This window comes from Heterodontus francisci, chromosome 14, assembly GCF_036365525.1.
Source record: "Heterodontus francisci isolate sHetFra1 chromosome 14, sHetFra1.hap1, whole genome shotgun sequence".
NCBI classification, from domain to species: Eukaryota; Metazoa; Chordata; class Chondrichthyes; order Heterodontiformes; family Heterodontidae; genus Heterodontus; species Heterodontus francisci.
The window spans coordinates 13,508,745-13,529,033 of NC_090384.1; the positions used below are offsets into that span (position 1 = coordinate 13,508,745).

Sequence of the window (20,289 nt, forward strand, 5' to 3'; positions counted from 1 at the left end):
ACTGACCGTGGGGGGAGGGGGTGACTTCACCATTGGCCATGGGGTGAGGGGGTGACTGTTCACCACTGGCTGTGGGGGGGGAGAGGTGACTGTTCACCATTGGTCGTAGGGGGAGTGGTGACTGTTCACTATTGGCTGTGGGGGGAGAGGGGTGACTGTTCACTATTGGCCATTGAGAGAGGGGTGACTGTTCACTATTGGCCATGGGGGGAGAGGGGTGACAGTTCAGTATTGGCCATGGGGGGAGTGGTGACTATTCACCACTGACCGTGGGGGAGAGGGTGACTGTTCACCATTGGCCATGGGGGAGAGGGGGTAACTGCACCATTGGCCATGGGAGAGAGGTGGTAACTGTTCACCATTGGCCATGGGGAGAGGGGGTGACTATATACCACTGACCGTGGGGGAATTGGTGACTGTTCACCATTGGCCATGGGGGGAGGGGGTAACTGTTCACTATTGGCCAATGGAGGAGGGGTGACTCTTCACTATTAGCCATGGGGGGGAGAGGGGTGACTGTTCACTATTGGCCATGGGGGGAGAAGGGTGACTCTTCACTATTGTCCACTGGGAGAGGGGTGACTGTTCACTATTGACCATGGGGGGAGAGGGATGACTGTTCACTATTGGTATGGGTGGAGAGGGGTGATAGTTCAGTATTGGCCATGGGGGAAGGGGTGACTGTTCACTATTGGTATGGGTGGAGAGGGGTGATAGTTCAGTATTGGCCATGCGGGGAGGGGTGACTGTTCACTATTGGACATGCGGGGTAAGGTGACTGTTCACTATTGGCCATTGGGGGGAGAGGTGACTGTTCACTATTGGCCATGGGGGAGAGGTGACTGTTCACTATTGGTATGGGTGGAGAGGGGTGATAGTTCACTATTGGACATGGGGGGAGAGGTGACTGTTCACTATTGGCCATGGGGGGGGGGGTGGGGGGAGAGGTGACTGTTCACTATTGGCCATGGGGGGGGAGGTGACTGTTCACTATTGGCCATGGGGGGAGAGGGGTGATAGTTCAGTATTGGCCATTGGGGGAGAGGTGACTGTTCACTATTGGCCATGGGGGGGGGGGGGGGGGAAGAGGTGACTGTTCACTATTGGCCATGGGGGGAGAGGTGACTGTTCACTATTGGTATGGGTGGAGAGGGGTGATAGTTCAGTATTGGCCATTGGGGGAGAGGTGACTGTTCACTATTGGCCATGGGGGGGAGAGGTGACTGTTCACTATTGGCCATGGGGGGAGAGGGGTGATAGTTCACTATTGGTATGGGTGGAGAGGGGTGATAGTTCAGTATTGGCCATGGGGGGGGGGGGGAGAGGTGACTGTTCACTATTGGCCATGGGGGAGAGGTGACTGTTCAGTATTGGCCATGGGGGGAGAGGGGTGATAGTTCAGTATTGGCCATGGGGGGAGGGGTGACTGTTCACTATTGGTATGGGTGGAGAGGGGTGACTCAATATTGGCCATGGGGGGAGAGGTGACTCTTCACTATTGGCCATGGGGGGAGAGGTGACTCTTCACTATTGGCCATGGGGAGAGAGGTGACTCTTCACTATTGGCCATGGGGGGAGAGGTGACTCTTCACTATTGGCCATGGGGGGAGAGGTGACTCTTCACTATTGGCCATGGGGGGAGGGGTGACTCTTCACTATTGGCCATGGGAGGAGAGGTGACTCTTCACTATTGGCCATGGGGGGAGAGGTGACTCTTCACTATTGGCCATGGGGGGAGGGGTGACTCTTCACTATTGGCCATGGGAGGAGAGGTGACTCTTCACTATTGGCCATGGGAGGAGAGGTGACTCTTCACTATTGGCCATGGGGGGAGAGGTGACTCTTCACTATTGGCCATGGGGGGAGAGGTGACTCTTCACTATTGGCCATTATTGTGGATATTACCTTGGTGTTGCGATCATACGTCTCTTTCAGCTGTAGGTGTGCCCCGATTTTACTGGCGAGGTCCATCCATTTGCCTTTGAACCATCTGACAGTGGGTTTCCTCAGGATGTTGGTGCCTTGCACCCGTGTCGTGAAGCTGATATCAGCCCCTGACCAACAACAGCAAAACAAGGCAAATCAGTGTTAGTGGGAGTCAGGGAGCAAGAGGGCAATACAGGAGCAATGAGATAATGGGGGATCTGGGCGTGGGGAGTGGGATAAGGGGAGTAAAGGGAATAGGATGGTGAGGGTGGATATGGGTGGGGGTATGAGGGGAAGTACAGGGGTTGAGGGTGGATATGGGTGGAGGTGTGAGGGGGAATACAGAGGGGTGTGGGTGGATACGGGGGGGAGTGAGGTGAGGGTGGTGAGGGGTGTATACGGGGGATGGATATGGAGGGTTAGGGAGAATCAGGGAGTGGTGAGAGTGGAAGGGTGATACTGGGAATGTGAAGGGGACATGTGGAGGGGGGATAAGGGGTGTACAGGTGCAGAGAGTGTGAAGTAGAACATTATGGGGGTGTATGCTGTGGATTTGAGTGTACTGTAGTGAGTAGTGTACTCTGGAGGAAGGGGTACTCTAGGGGGGCACTCAGGAGCGGGGGTACTCTGGAGATGGGGTACGCATGGGGTGGGCAGGGTACTCTGGGGGGGGGGGTGGGGTTGCTGGTGAGGTGAATTTGAGAACTTTCTTTGTCCAAGCTGCCGTTTCTTACCGACTGTCACTGTTCCCGACTGTGGTTTCTCCATGAACAGAGCACCAGTTTCTTGTGAAGCCATCCCTTCACTGACAGTCTTAGGGACTGTTCCACCGCTGGTGAGATCCAGAACCTTCTCTTTGCCGGGCCCGCTGAGATCCTCCTCTGTGTAATGGGCTTCTGCAATCTTCACATCCCCGGGTTCTCCTGGTGCCCTCACTCCATTGGCTGCTCCTGGAATATTCTCTGCGTTGGAGGCTGCCGATATAAAAAGTGGCATTTACTGCCATTGAAAGATTGGCTCCCTCGCTCAACTTTAGTGAGAAAGCTGCGGGAGTCTCACTGGGACAGTTTATACTATGGAAATGATCTGGAATCCATCCGTCTCCCTTCACAATCACACTGACTCCCTGTATGTCTTCCTCCTTCTCCATGGGAACAGGACGGAGGTCAGTGCAGGATTAGAGGGGGGGGGGGGGGGGAACGCGGGGATGGGGGGGCTGTGTGTGAGCAGCACTAACCGGTCACTGGCAAACTGAGTGTGTCACTACTCACACTCAGAGTTGCTGCAACAAACCCTGAGCCTGTTGGCTGTGTGGAAACACTGACCCCTCATCCACCATCTACACAGGACCCTCTCTCACACACCCACTCACCCGCTCTCACACTCCCTTACACACCCACTCACTCCCACACACTCACACACCCACTCTCACACTCACATACTCTCTCACATACCCACTCACCCGCTCTCACACTCACACACTCCCTTACACACCCACTCTCACACTCACATACTCTCTCACATACCCACTCACCCGCTCTCACACTCACACACTCCCTTACACACCCACTCACACACACCCACTCACACACTCACTCACACACACTCACATTCACACACTCCCTTACACACCAACTCACTCCCACACACTCAAAAGCACACACCCATTCCCTTACATCCGCACTCACTCACTCTCACACACTCACAATCACATGCGCACTCTCTTACACACACACTCATACACACCCACCCACTCTGAAACATTCACAATCACACACATACTCTCTTACACACCCACCCACTCACTCCCACACACCCACTCACTCACAAATTCTCATATGCACACTTTTCCCCCTTCCCTCCCCTCCCCCCCTCCCCATCCTTTGCCCTCTCCTCCCCCAGCCCATCGCCTTCCTCTTCTTACTCTGCCCCTCCCCTCCCCTCTCACCTGTCTCTGGTTCTGTTATTGCCCCTAGCTCTGCTTCATTTGGAGCTGCTGTACATTCTTCCCCTTTACAAGGCTATGGTCCAAGTGCTGGAAAATGGGATTCGAATAGATAGGCTTGATGGCCGGCACGGACACGGTGGGCCGAAGGGCCTGTTTCTGTGCTGTAGAACTCTATGACTCTATAACTCTATCTGCAAAGTTAACAGCTAAAGCTCGCCTCTGTTCTGTGTGGGACAGAGGGAAGAACTTAAACTATTGAATCCCACAAGCACAGATCAGAGGAGTTAGTCCAGTGTGCAAGCTCTTTACTGCACAGGGCACTCAGAGAGTGAACACAGAGCACCTGTCTGTCCCCTTCCTATCTAAGTCACCAGTTACATGAATGTCGCTGTGTTGTTCTGTATTTAGGCCAGACACAGCTGTGGGTGGTGGTGGGAGGGTTGGGTGTAGGTGGGTGATGACAGAGAGGAAAAGGATTTCAGAATTATCATCTATATTAAAAAAACACACCTATTAGTAGAATGAGGGGGTCACCTGCAGCTTGGAAAGCAAATCCCTAAATGTGTTCAAGAAGCAAAGGGATCCGGTGTTACAGATATACAGATCACTAAAAGTATCAACGCAGGTTAACAAGGCCATAAAAAAGCAAACCAAGCACTGGGATTCTAGAGAGATAGAATTGAAGAGCAGAGAAGTTATGTTAAACTTGTACAGAATCTTGGTTAGAGTACACCTGGAGTACAGTGAATTGATCTCCCTATAATTAAAATGATATAGAGGCACTGGAGTAGATGCAAAGAGAATTTACAAAGATGACACCAGAACGGAGAGTTTCTACCTATTAGGAACAGCTGAAAAGACTGGGCTCTTTTTGTCAGATCAGATAAAGCTGAGGGGTGACCTGATAGAGGCTCTTTACAATGATGACAGGGTTTGATAGGGTAGACATAGAGAAAATTATTCCACTTGTGGGAAAGCCCAAAACTAGAAGCTATAAATATAAGACAGTCACTAATAAATCCAATATGGAATTCAGGAGAAACTTCTTGACCCAAAGAGTGGTTAAAATGTGGAATTCATGACCTTATTGAGTGGTTAAGGTGAAAAGCATAGATATATTTAAGGGTATCTGTTATTCTATATATAAACCACACTGAACCCCTCGATTAGATCCCAGTCTGTAACTCACTCCTGGGTATCTGTTATTCTATATATAAACTACACTGAACCCCTCGATTAGATCCCAGTCTGTAACTCACTCCCGAGTATCTGTTATTCTATATATAAACCACACTGAACCCCTCGATTAGATCCCAGTCTGTAACTCACTCCTGGGTATCTGTTATTCTATATATAAACCACCTGATCCCCTCGATTAGATTCCAGTCAGTAACTCATTCCCGAGTATCTGTTATTCTATATATAAACTACACTGAACCCCTCGATTAGATCCCAGTCAGTAACTCACTCCCGGGTATCTGTTATTCTATATATAAACCACACTGAACCCCTCAATTAGATTCCAGTCTGTAACTCACTCCCGGGTATCTGTTATTCTATATATAAACTACCTGAAACCCTCGATTATATTCCAGTCTGTAACTCACTCCCGAGTATCTGTTATTCTATATATAAACCACACTGAACCCCTCGATTAGATTCCTGTCTGTAACTCACTCCCGGGTATCTGTTATTCTATATATAAACTACACTGAACCCCTCGATTAGATTCCAGTCTGTAACCCATTCCTGGGTATCTGTTATTCTATATAGAAACCACACTGAACCCCTCGATTAGATTCCAGTCTGTAACCTATTCCTGGGTAGCTGTTATTCTATATATAAACTACCTGAACCCCTCGATTAGATTCCAGTCTGTAACTCACTCCTGGGTATCTGTTATTCTATATATAAACCACACTCTACCCATCGATTAGATTCCAGTCTGTAACCCATTCCTGGGTATCTGTTATTCTATATATAAACTACCTGAACCCCTCGATTAGATTCCAGTCTGTAACTCACTCCTGGGTATCTGTTATTCTATATATAAACCACACTCTACCCATCGATTAGATTCCAGTCTGTAACCCATTCCTGGGTATCTGTTATTCTATATATAAACTACCTGAACTCCTCGATTAGATACCAGTCTGTAACTCACTCCTGGGTATCTGATTTTCTATATATAAACACCCCCATACCCTCCGATTAGATTCCAGTCTGTAACTCACTCCCGAATATCTGTTATTTTATATATAAACACCCCCGAACCCTCCGATTAGATTCCAGTCTGTAACTCACTCCCGAATATCTGTTATTCTAGATATATAACCCCCCCGAACCCCTCAATTAGATTCCAGTCTGTAACTCACTCCCAGGTATCGGTTAATCTATATATAAACCACCCTGAACCCCTCGATTAGATTCCAGACTGTAACTCAAGCCCGGGTATCTGTTATTCTATATATAAACACCGCCATACCCTCCAATTAGATTCCAGTCTGTAACTCACTCCCAGGTATCTGTTAATCTATATATAAACACCCCAGAACCCTTCGATTAGATTCCAGTCTGTAACTCACTCCCGGGTATCTGTTATTCTAGATATAAACACCCCCGAACCCCTCGATTAGATTCCAGTCTGTAACTCACTCCCGGGTATCTGTTGTTCTAGATATAAACACACCCATACCCTGCGATTAGATTCCAGTCTGTAACCTACCCCGGGTATCTGTTATTCTTTATATAAACCACCCTGAACCCCTTGATTAGATTCCAGTCTGTAACCTACCCCGGGTATCTGTTATTCTTTATATAAACCACCCTGAACCCCTCGATTAGATTCCAGTCTGTAACCTACCCCGGGTATCTGTTATTCTTTATATAAACCACCCTGAACCCCTCGATTATATTCCAGTCTGTAACCTACCCCGGGTATCTGTTATTCTTTATATAAACCACCCTGAACCCCTTGATTAGATTCCAGTCTGTAACCTACCCCGGGTATCTGTTATTCTTTATATAAACCACCCTGAACCCCTCGATTAGATTCCAGTCTGTAACTCACTCCCGAATATCTGTTGTTCTAGATATAAACACACCCATCCCCTGCGATTAGATTCCAGTCTGTAACTCACTCCCGGATATCTGTTAATCTATATATAAACACCCCCGAACCCCTCGATTAGATTCCAGTCTGTAACTCACTCCCGAATATCTGTTGTTCTAGATATAAACACCCCCGAACCCCTCGATTAGATTCCAGTCTGTAACTCACTCCCGAATATCTGTTGTTCTAGATATAAACACCCCCGAACCCCTCGATTAGATTCCAGTCTGTAACTCACTCCCGAATATCTGTTGTTCTAGATATAAACACACCCATACCCTGCGATTAGATTCCAGTCTGTAACCTACCCCGGGTATCTGTTATTCTATATATAAACCACCCTGAACCCCTTGATTATAGTCCAGCCTGTAACTCCCAGGCAGCTGTTATTCTAAATTCTGAATGTGTTATGGGAGTTAAAACTCCTGTTATATCTGTGTGCCTCACAGTTTCAATCCATATTTGGAGTAAAGGTTTTTGGATGAAGCGGACAGCTGCAGTGCCGCCTGGGAGGTTTCTTAGGTCCATTGAATTGGATTGAAGCTCTCTGTTCACTGACTGTGAGCAGGGCAGGAACTCTGTGTGTTAGGATTTGACTGAGCCCCCTCCCCCAGGCCACTGGTTACCTCTGCACACCTTCCCCTCCAATTATCTCCATAGTCCTCTCCACTCCACCCATGATAAGAGGGTACAAGCTATTAATGGTCATTGATTGAGCTATGAATAACTGCCAAACACATTACTCACTCTCTTCTAACTTATCAGGGAACACTCACTCGTTCTCAAAAAAAAAGCCCAGTTCCTCTGCAGCAGCAGCCTGACTCTCCTTCCTGGTAATTCACACCCAGATATTTCTGGAAAGTTCCTACTGAGGGCAGGAACTAAATCACCTGGATTTGCTGTCAATATACTACTGCACTTCATACAATGTGAGATTAGTAGAGCACAGGAGGAGGACAGTTTCTTCATTATTCCAGCTCTTTGAAACAGCTCTCCAATTAGTGCCAGACCCCTTGCACTTTCCCGACAGAATTTTTCTCATCAAGTATTTATGCAGTTGCCTTTTGAATGTTACCATTGAATGTGCTTACACCACCATTTCAGGCCATGCATCCCAGGTTATCACATTTTGCTGTGTAAAATTTTTTTCCTCTGGTTCTTTTGCCAAGCACCTTAAATGGGTGTCCTCTGGTTGTAACCCTACTGCTACTGGAAACAGTCCCCCATCTACTCCATCAAAATCCCTCAAAATCTTGAACACCTCCAGCAAATCCCTCTTAACCTTTTCTGTTCTAAGCAGAACAACACCAGTTTCTCCAGACTTCATATAAATGAAGCCTCTCATCCTTAAAGATAGTATCAAACTTGAGGAAAAAGCCTAGAATTGTGCAAAGATGGGTGGCAGGTAGAGAAGATTGGACAGAATATAAAAAACATCAAAGAATGACTAAAAGATTGATAAGGAAGGTAAAATTAGAGTACGAGAGAAAGCTAGTTAGAAATATAAAGACAGTAAGAGTTTCTAAAGATATTTTAAAAAGAAAAGAGTTAACAAAGTGAGCATTGGTCCTATAGAAAGTGTGTCTGGGGAATTAATAATGGATAATAAGGAGATGGCAAATGAATTGAACAGATATTTTGCATCGGTCTTCACTATTGAGGAAACAAGTAACACCCCAGGATTAGCTGTAAATCAGGAAATGGAAGGGAGGGAGGAACTCAAGAAAATTACAATCACCAGGGAAGTGGTACTGAACAAATTGTTGGAGCTGCGGGCTGACAAGTCCCCGGGTCCTGATGGACTTCATCCTAGGGTGTTAAAAGAAGTGACTAGTGAAATAGTTGATGTGTTAGTTTTAATTTTCCAAAATTCTCTAGATTCGGGGAAGGTTCCATTAGATTGGAAAATAGCGAATGTAACTCCTTTATTCAGAAAAAGGAAGGAGACAGAAAGCAGGAAACTACAGGCCAGTTAGCTTAACATCTGTCTAAGGGAAAATGTTAGAAGCTATTATTAAAGATGTTATAGCAGGGCATTTAGAAAAATTCACAGTAATCAGGCAGAATCAACATGGTTTTGTGAAAGGGAAATCATGTTTAACCAATTTATTGGAGTTCTTTGAGGGAGTTACATGAGCTGTGGATAAAGGGGAAGCGGTGGATGTATTGTACTTAGATTTCCAGAAGGCATTTGATAACGTGCCACATCAAAGGTTATTGCTGAAAATAAAAGCTCATGGTGTAGGGGGTAACATACTGGCATGGATAGAAGATTGGTTAGCTAACAGAAAACAGAGAGTAGGCATAAATAGATCATTTTCTGGTTGGCAAGATGTAACGAGTGGTGTGCCACAGGGATCAGTGCTGGGGCCTCAACTTTTTACAACTTATATAAATGACTTTGATGAAGGGACCAAAGGTATGGTTGCTAAATTTGCTGATGACACCGAGATAGGTAGGAAAGTAACTTTTGAAGAGGACGTAAGGGGCTACAAAGGGATATAGGTAAACTGAGTGGGCAAAGACCTGGTAAATGGAGTATAATGTGGGAAAGTGTGAAATTTTCCACTTTGGTAGGAAGAATAAAAAAGAATATTATCTAAATGGTGAGATTGCAGAGTTCTGAGATACAGAGGGATCTGGGTGTCCTACTGCATGAATCATAGAACCATAGAAAAATTATGGCACAGAAGGAGGCCATTCAGCCTGTCATGTCTGTGCCGGCCAAAAAAATCTAGCCGCCCAATCTAATTCCACCTTCCAGCACCTGGTCGATAGCCTTGCTGGTTACAGCACCTCAGGTGCGTGTCCAGGTACCTTTTAAAAGAATTGAGGGTTTCTGCCTCCACCACCATTCCTGGCAGTGATTTCCAGACACCCACCACCCTCTGGGTGAAAAAGGTTTTCTTCATGTCCCCTCTAATCCTTCTACCAATCACCTTAAATCTGTGCCCCCTGGTAATTGCCCTCTGCATGAGGGGAAACAGGTCCTTCCTGTCTACTCTATCTAGGCCCCTCATAATTTTGTATTCCTTTATTAAGTCACCCCTCAGCCTCCTCTGTTCTAAGGAAAACAACCCTAGCCTATAAAATATTTCCTCATAATTGCAACTTTCAAGCTTTCAGGCAACATTCTTGCAAATCTCCTCTGTCCTGTCTCCAGAGCAATTATGTCCTTTCTATAATGTGGTGACCAGAACTGTACACAATACTCCAGCTGTGTCCTAACCAGTGTTTTATACAGTTCCAGCATTACATCCCTGCTTTTGAATTCTGTACCTTGGCCAATAAAATAAAGCATTCCATTTGCCTTCTTCACCATTCTGCCTACCTTCGGGGACCTGTGGACATGTACTCCAAATTCTCTCACTCCTTCTACCCCTCTCAATATCCTCCTGTTTATTGTGTATTCCCTCGCTTTATTTGCCCTCCCAAATGTATTACCTCACACTTCTCCGGATTGAATTCCAATTGCCAATTTTCCGCCCACTCAACCAAACCATTGATCTCATTCTGGAGTCTACAGCTATCCTCTTCACTATCAACTACACGACCAATTTCTGTGTCATCATCAAATTTCCCAATCATGCCTCCCACATTTAAGTCCAAATCATGAATATATACCTCAAACAGCAAGGGACCCAACACTGAGCCCTGTGGAACGCCACTGGAAACTGCCTTCCATTCGCAAAAACATCCGTCGACTCCTACCCTTTGTTTCCTGTCACAGGCAGTTTTGGATCCAACCTGCCACATTCCCCTGTATCCCATGGGCTTTCATTTTACCGACCAGTCTGCCATGTGGGACCTTGTCAAATGCTTTACTGAAGTCCATGTAAACCACAACCACTGCACTACCCTCATCAATCCTTCTTGTTACTTCCTCAAAAAACTCAATTAAGTTAGTAAGACATGACCTTCCCTTAACAAATCCATGCTGACTATCCCTGATTAATCTGTGCCTTTCTAAGTGGTAGTTTATCCTGTCCCTCAGAATTGATTCTAACAGTTTACCCACCACCGACGTCAGACTGACCGGCCTATAATTATTTGGCCTCTCCCTCGCACACTTTTTAAACAATGGTACAATGTTCGCAGACCTCCAGTTGTCTGGTACCTCTCCTGTGTCTAGTGAGGATTTGAAGATAATCCTCAGTGCATCTGCTATTTCCTCCCTGGTTTCCCTTAACAACCTGGGATACAATCCATCCATCCCTGGAGATTTATCCACTTTCAAGGATGTCAGACCCTCCAGTACTTCCTCTCTCATTATGCTTATCGTATCTAATATTTCACACTCCTCCTCTTTAACTACAAAGTCTATATCAACCCTCTCCTTTGTGAAGACAGAGACAAAAGACTCATTTCGAACCCTACCCACATCCTCTGCATTCACTGATAAGTTCCCTTGTACATCTCTGATAGGCCCGACCCTGTCCTTAGTTATCCTCTTGCTCTAAATGTACTGATAAAACATCTCTGGGTTTTCCTTGATTTTACCTGCCAATAATTTTTCATGCCCTCTCTTTGCTTTGCTAATTTCCTTTCTTACTTCACCCTTGCACTTTCTATACTCCTCTAGGCTTTCTAAAGTATTAAGATTTTTGTGATCGTCATAGCTTTCATTTTCAGCTTTAACTTACCCTGTAATCTTCTAGATAACCAGGGGGCTCTAGATTTGGCAGGACCACCCTTTATCTTTGTGGGGACATGCCTACACTGTGCCTATAATATCTCGCTTTTGAATGGCTCCCACTGGTTTGCCAGTGATTTCCCTTCACAGTGGCGCAGTGGTTAGCACCGCAGCCTCACAGCTCCAGTGACCCTGGTTCAATTCTGGGTACTGCCTGTGTGGAGTTTGCAAGTTCTCCCTGTGTTTGTGTAGGTTTCCTCCGGGTGCTCCAGTTTCCTCCCACATGCCAAAGACTTGCAGGTTGATAGGTAAATTGGCCATTAGCAATTGCCCCTAGTGTATGTAGGTGATAGGGAAATATAGGGACAGGTTGGGATGTGGTAGGAATATGGGATTAGTGTAGCATTAGTATAAATGGGTGGTTGATGGTCGGCACAGACTCGGTGGGCCGAAGGGCCTGTTTCAGTGCTGTATCTCTAAACTAAACTAAACTAAACTAGCTGTATCAAGTCCATTTTCACCAGGTCACCTCTCAGTTTCTTAAAATTTGCCTTCCCCCAATTTAGAACTTTTAATCCTGTTTTATCTTTGTCCTTTTCCATGATTATGCTAAAACTTACTGTATTATGGTCACTATCTCCTAAATGGTCACTCACTATTACTTCTTCCACTTGCCCAGCTTCATTACCGAAGACTAAATCTAGAATTGCGCCCCCTCTCATCGGGCTTGTTAGGTGCTGACTAAAAAAGTTCTCTTGAATGCAGTTCAAGAATTTTGTTCCCTCTGTGCCGTTCACACTGTTTGTATCCCAGGTGATATTGGGGTAGTTGAAATCCCCAACTATTATTGCCCTATAGTTTTTTCACTCAGAAATTTGCCTACATATTTGTTCCTCTATCTCCCTCTCACTATTTGGGGGTCTATAGTACACTCCTAGTCGTGTGGCTGCCCCTTTTTTATTTCTGATCTCAACCCATATGGCCTCATTTAATAATTCATTGAGTATATCAACCCTCCTCACAGCTGTTATTGATTCCTTAACTAATAATGCTACACCCCTCCTTTTTTAATATCTCTCTCTATCCCGCCTGAAAACTCGATATCTAGGGATGTTGTTGCCATTCTTACCCCTCTTTAAGCCAAGTTTCCGAGAATCGCAAAAGGTCAGTGTGCAGGTACTGCACGAAATTAGGAAATTAGGAAAGCTAATAGAATGTTATTGTTTATCATGAGGGAAACTGAATACAAAAGTAGGGAGAACAAAATTTCTGAAGAAGGGTTACTGACCTGGAATGTTAACTCTGCTTCTCTCTCCACAGATGCTGCCAGACCTGCTGAATATTTCCAGCATTTCTTGTTTTTATTTCAGATTTCCAGCATCTGCAGTATTTTGCTTTTATTACAAAAGTAGGGAGGTTATGCTTCAGCTATACAGGGCATTGGTGAGACCACATCTGGAGTACTGTGTATTGTACTGGTATCCTTATTTAAGGAAGGATGTAAATGCGTTGGAGGCAGTACAGAGAAGGTTTACGAGACTAATACCTGGAACGGGCTGTCTTATGAGGAAAGATTGGACAGGCTAGGCTTGTATCTGCTGGAGTTTGCAAGAGTAAGAGGCGACTTGATTGAAACATATAAGATTCTGAGGGGTCTTGACAGGGTGGATGTGGAAAGGATGTTTCCCCTTGCGGGAGAATCTCGAACTAGGGGTTACTGTTTAAAAATAAGGAGTCGCCCATTTAAGACAGAGATGAGGAGAAATTTCTTTCTCTCCAAGGGTTAGGAATTTTTGGAATTCTTTGGAATTTTCTTCCTGAAAAGGTGGTGGAATATTTTTAAGGCAGAGGTAGATAAATTCTTGATAAGCAAGGGGGTGGAAGGTTATAAGGGGTAGATGGAAATGTGGAGTAATCAGTTCAGCCATCAGTTTATTGAATGGTGGAGCAGGCTCGAGGGCTCGAGTGGCCTACTCCTGCTCCTAACTCGTATGTTTTCTGGTTCGCTTGAGGCCTTCCACGACCAGTGGGCATCACAAGGGCTGCAGTGCATCATCAATGCCAAAAATGGCATGTTAATTTGAGTTTTTGATTCATTTATCTGTTTTTAATAAAGTTATTTATTCAACATACATATAAAGGAGGCCTGAGGAATAAAGGCCCCCTCCACATAAATGAATAAAAGGGGCCTAGGGTATAAAAACCACTTTAAAAAAAAACAAAACAGCGGGGTTAGCCAGAGAATAAAGCTCTCTCTACAGTGCCCCATCATACACTCCCAGGACAGGTAAGGATTTTATGTTTCCGTCTCAAAAGGGCAATCAGCCAGTTTCCAAGGTCACATTTACTGTAATTAGTTTTGTTTTCCTCAGCAATTTTTTTTTCAATGCCATGGTGGGGTTTGAACTCCCATTCCTTGGTTATGAGTCTGATAACAGAACCAGCACCCTGGGAAGTGTCCCACACCCATTCCCAGGGGAGAGGACAGAGCCAGAAGAAAAAGCAAGCATCCATCCCATCAGGGTGGGCTGCTTTGAAGGTGAATGTCATTGGTTAATGGCCAGGATCTGATCCAAGTTCCCATCAATCTCAGCAGGAGGAACAACTCTGGCTCCCTTGGGATTTAAATTAATTCCCCACCCACTTCATCACACACTGACACTGACCAGGCTCTTTGACCTTCAGCTCGAATTTGACCTTTGAACTTCCCGCGATGACCGCATAAACACTGTTGTCAAGACGACAGACATTGTGAATGATCAGGGTGTGTCTGGTCCCCTCAGACGTGATGGTCCATCGGTCATTGGCTGCCATGTCCACACCATCTCGCTGCCACCTGATCTTGGCCACCCCCTTTTCTGTCTCTGCTGTGAACTCGGCGTCACTGCCAGCAATCACCACCGCACTTCGTGGTTTCTTAGTGAAGGAGGAACCTGAGCAGAGAGAGGAGAATGTATTGAGACCTCACTGTCACAGTCCCAGAAACACACTCACCCTGACCCACACACACAACCCCATCCCGCACACACTCACCCTGACCCACACACACAACCCCATTCCCCACACACTGCCCTACCCACACACACAACCCCATCCCGCACACACTCACCCTGACCCACAAACACAACCCCATCCCCCACACACTCACCCTGACCCAAACACACAACCCCATCCCCCACACACTCACCCTGACCCACACACACAACCCCATCCCCCACACACTCACCCAGACCCACACACACAACCCCATCCCCCACACACTCACCCTGACCCACACACACAACCCCATCCCCAACACACTCACCCTGACACACACACACAACCCCATCCCCCACACACTCACCCAGACCCACACACACAACCCCATCCCCCACACACTCACCCAGACCCACACACACAACCCCATCCCCCACACACTCACCCAGACCCACACACACAACCCCATCCCCCACACACTCACCCAGACCCACACACACAACCCCATCCCCCACACACTCACCCAGACCCACACACACAACCCCATCCCCCACACACTCACCCAGACCCACACACACAACCCCATCCCCCAAACAGTCACCCTGACCCACACACACAACCCCATCCCCCACACACTCACCCTGACCCACACACACAACCCCATCCCCCACACACTCACCCAGACCCACACACACAACCCCATCCCCCACACACTCACCCAGACCCACACACACAACCCCATCCCCCACACACTCACCCTGACTCACACACACAACCCCATCCCCCACACACTCACCCTGACCCAAACACACAACCCCATCCCCCACACACTCACCCTGACCCATACACACAACCCCATCCCCCACACACTCACCCTGACCCACACACACAACCCCATACCGCTCACACTCACCCAGACCCACACACACAACCCCATCCCCCACACACTCACCCAGACCCACACACACAACCCCATCCCCCACACACTCACCCAGTCACACACACAACCCCATCCCCCACACACTCACCCTGACCCAAACACACAACCCCATCCCCCACACACTCACACTGACCCACACACACAACCCCATCCCCCAAACAGTCACCCTGACCCACACACACAACCCCATCCCCCACACACTCACCCTGATCCAAACACACAACCCCATCCGCCACACACTCACCCTGACCCAAACACACAACCCCATCCCCCACACACTCACCCTGACCCACACACACAACCCCATCCCCCACACACTCAGCCTGACCCACACACACAATCCCATCCCCCACACACTCACCCTGACCCAAACACACAACGCCATCCCGCACACACTCACCCTGACCCACACACACAACCCCATCCCCCACACACTCACCCTGACCCATACACACAACCCCATCCCGCACACACTCACGCTGACCCACACACACAAACCCATCCCGCACACACTCACCCTGACCCAAACACACAACCCCATCCCCCACACACTCACCCAGACCCACAAACACAACCCCATCCCCCACACACTCACCCAGACCCACAAACACAACCCCATCCCCCAAACACTCACCCTGACCCACACACACAACCCCATCCCCCACACACTCACCCTGACCCACACACACAACCCCATCCCCCACACACTCACCCTGACAAACACACAACCCCATCCCCCACAAACTCACCCTGACCCACACACACAACCCCATCCGCCACAGACTCCCCAACCAACCCACACAAAACCCAATCCCCAACACACTCACCCTGAAAGACATACAACCCCATCCCCCACACACTCCCCTACCCACACACACAACCCCAACCCCCACACACTCACCCTGACAGACACACACAACTCCATCACCCACACACTCACCCTGACCCACACACACAACCCCATCCCCCACACACTCACCCTGATCCACACACACAACGCCATCCCCCACACACTCACCCTGACCCACACACACAACCCCATCCCCCACACACTCACCCTGACCCACACACACAAGACCATCCCGCACACACTCACCCTGACCCACACACACAACCCCATCCCCCACACACTCACCCTGACCCACACACACAACCCCATCCCCCACACACTCACCCTGACCCACACACACAACCCCATTCCCCACACACTCACCCTGACCCACACACACAACCCCATCCCCCACACACTCACCATGACCCACACACACAACCCCATTCCCCACTCACTCACCCTGACCCACACACACAATCCCATCCCCCAAACAGTCACCCTGAGCCACACACACAACCCCATCCCCCACACACTCCCCTACCCACACACACAACCCCATCCCCCACACACTCACCCTGACCCACAGACACAACCCCATCCCCAACACACTCCCCTACCCACACACACAAACCCATCCCCCACACACTCACCCTCACACACACACACAACCCCATCCCCAACACACTCCCCTACCCACTCACACAACCCCATCCCCAACACACTCCCCTACCCACACACAGCCCCATCCCCCACACACTCACCTCCCCACTAATACAACACCATCCCCCACACACTCACCCGGACACACACATACAACCCCATCGCCAACACACTTCCCTACCCACACACACAACCCCATCCCCCACACACTCTCCTACACACTCCCACAACCCCATCCCCCACACACTCACATTGACCCACACACACAACCCCATCCCCCAAAACACTCACCCTGATCCACACACACAACCCCATCCCCCACACACTCACCCTGACCTAAAAACACAACCCTATCCCCCACTGACACACCATGACCCACACACCCAACCCAATCCCCCTGCACACTCACCCTGACCCACACACTCAACCCCATCCCCCACAAACTCACCCTGACCCACAAACACAACCCCATCCCCCACACACTCAACCTGACCCAAACACACAACCCCATCCCCCACAAACTCACCCTGACCCACACACTCAACCCCATCCCCCACACACTCACCCTGACACACACATACAACCCCATCCCCTACACACTTCCCTACGCACACACACAACCCCATCCCCCACACACTCCCCTACCCACCCACACAACCCCATCCCCCACACACTCCCCTACCCACTTATACAACCCCATCCCCCACACACTCACCCTGACACACACATACAACCCCATCCCCTACACACTTACCTACGCACACACACAACCCCATCCCCCACACACTCCCCTACCCACACACAACCCCATCCCCCACACACTCACCCTGACCCACACACACAACCCCATCCCCCACACACTCACCCTGACCCACACACACAACCCCATCCCCCACACACTCCGCTACCCACACACACAACCCCATCCCCCACACACTCACATTGACCCACATACACAACCCCATCCCCCACACACTCACCCTGACACACACACACAACCCCATCCCCCACACACTCACCCTGACCCAAAAACACAACCCTATCCTCCACTGACACACCATGACCCACACACCCAACCCCATCCCCCACAAACTCACCCTGACCCACACACACAACCCCATCCCCCACAAACTCACCCTGACCCACACACACAACCCCATCCCTCACACACTCACCCTGACCCACACACACAACCCCATCCCCCACACACTCACCCTGACCCACACACACAACCCCATCCCCCACACACTCACCCTGACACACACACACAACCCCATCCCCCACACACTCACCCTGACCCAAACACACAACCCCATCCCCCACACACTCACCCTGACCCACACACAAAACCCCATCCCCCACACACTCACCCTGACCCACACACACAACCCCATCCCCCACACACTCACCCTGACCCACACACAAAACCCCATCCCCCACACACTCACCCTGACACACACACACACAACTCCAACCCCCACACACTCACCCTGACCCACACACAACCTCATCCCCCACAAACTCCACGACCCACACACACAACCCCATCCCCCACACACTCACCCAGACCCACACACACAACTCCATCCCCCACCCACTCCCCTACCCACACACACAACCCCATCCCCCACACACTCACCCTGACCCACACACAAAACCCCATCCCCCACACACTCACCCTGACCCACACACACAAGCCCATCCCCCACACACTCACCCGGACACACACATACAACCCCATTCCCCCAAACACACCATGACCCACACACACAACCCCATCCCCCAACACACTCACCCTGACCCACACACATACAACCCCATCCCCCACACACTCACCCTGACCCACACACACAACCCCATCCCCAACACACTCCCCTACTCACACACACAACCCCATCCCCCACACACTCCCCTACCCACACACACAGCCCCATCCCCCAACACACTCCCCTACCCACTTATACAACCCCATCCCCAACACACTCCCCTACTCACACACACAACCCCATCCCCCACACACTCCCCTACGCACACACACAACCCCATCCCCCACACACTCCCCTACCCACACACAACCCCATCCCCCACACACTCACCCTGACCCACACACACAAACCCATCCCCCACACACACACCCTGACCCACACACACAACCCCATCCCCCACAAACTCCCCCACCAACTCACACAACCCCATCCCCCACACACTCACCCTGACCCACACACAAAACCCCATCCCCCACACACTCACCCTGACCCACACACAAAACCCCATCCCCCACACACTCACCCTGACCCACACACAAAACCCCATCCCCCACACACTCACGCTGACACACACACACAACCCCATCCCCCACACACTCACCCTGACACACACACACACAATTCCAACCCCCACACACTCACCCTGACCCACACACAACCTCATCCCCCACAAACTCCACGACCCACACACACAACCCCATCCCCCACACACTCACCCTCACCCACACACACAACTCCATCACCCACCAACTCCCCTACCCACACACACAACCCCATCCCCCACACACTACCCTACCCACTCACACAATCCCATCCCCCACACACTCACCCTGACCCACACACACAAGCCCATCCCCCACACACTCACCCGGACCCACACACACAACCCCATCCCCCACACACTCCCCTACCCACACACACAACCCCATTCCCCCAAACACACCATGACCCACACACACAACCCCATCCCCCAACACACTCACCCTGACCCACACACATACAACCCCATCCCCCACACACTCACCCTGACCCACACACACAACCCCATCCCCAACACACTCCCCTACTCACACACACAACCCCATCCCCCACACACTCCCCTACCCACACACACAGCCCCATCCCCCAACACACTCCCCTACCCACTTATACAACCCCATCCCCCACACACTCCCCTACTCACTCCCACAACCCCATCCCCCATACAATCACCCTGACCCACACACACAACCCCATCCCCCACACACTTGCCAACACACTCCCACAACCCCATCCCCCAAAACACTCACCCTGACCCACACACACAACCCCATCCCCCACAAACTCACCCTGACCCACACACACAACCCCATCCCCCACACACTCACCCTGACCCACACACACAACCCCATCCCCCACACACTCACCCTGACACACACACACAACCCCATCCCCCACACACTCACCCTGACCCAAACACACAACCCCATCCCCCACACACTCACCCTGACCCACAC

General features: G+C 49.6%; 1 protein-coding gene across 1 annotated transcript in view; it reads right to left on the reverse strand.

Moving 5' to 3' along the window:
- The window catches only part of LOC137377244 (myosin-binding protein C, cardiac-type-like), a 182,559-nt gene that overhangs the window by 142,525 nt on the left and 19,745 nt on the right, over positions 1-20,289 (reverse strand). The window contains exons 6-9 of the mRNA XM_068046785.1: positions 14,280-14,552; positions 3,875-3,937; positions 2,661-2,888; positions 1,906-2,054 (exon numbers count right to left, since the gene is read on the reverse strand). Of these exons, the coding sequence (XP_067902886.1) occupies positions 1,906-2,054; positions 2,661-2,888; positions 3,875-3,937; positions 14,280-14,552 (713 nt within the window). The remainder of the gene's footprint in view (positions 1-1,905; positions 2,055-2,660; positions 2,889-3,874; positions 3,938-14,279; positions 14,553-20,289) is intronic.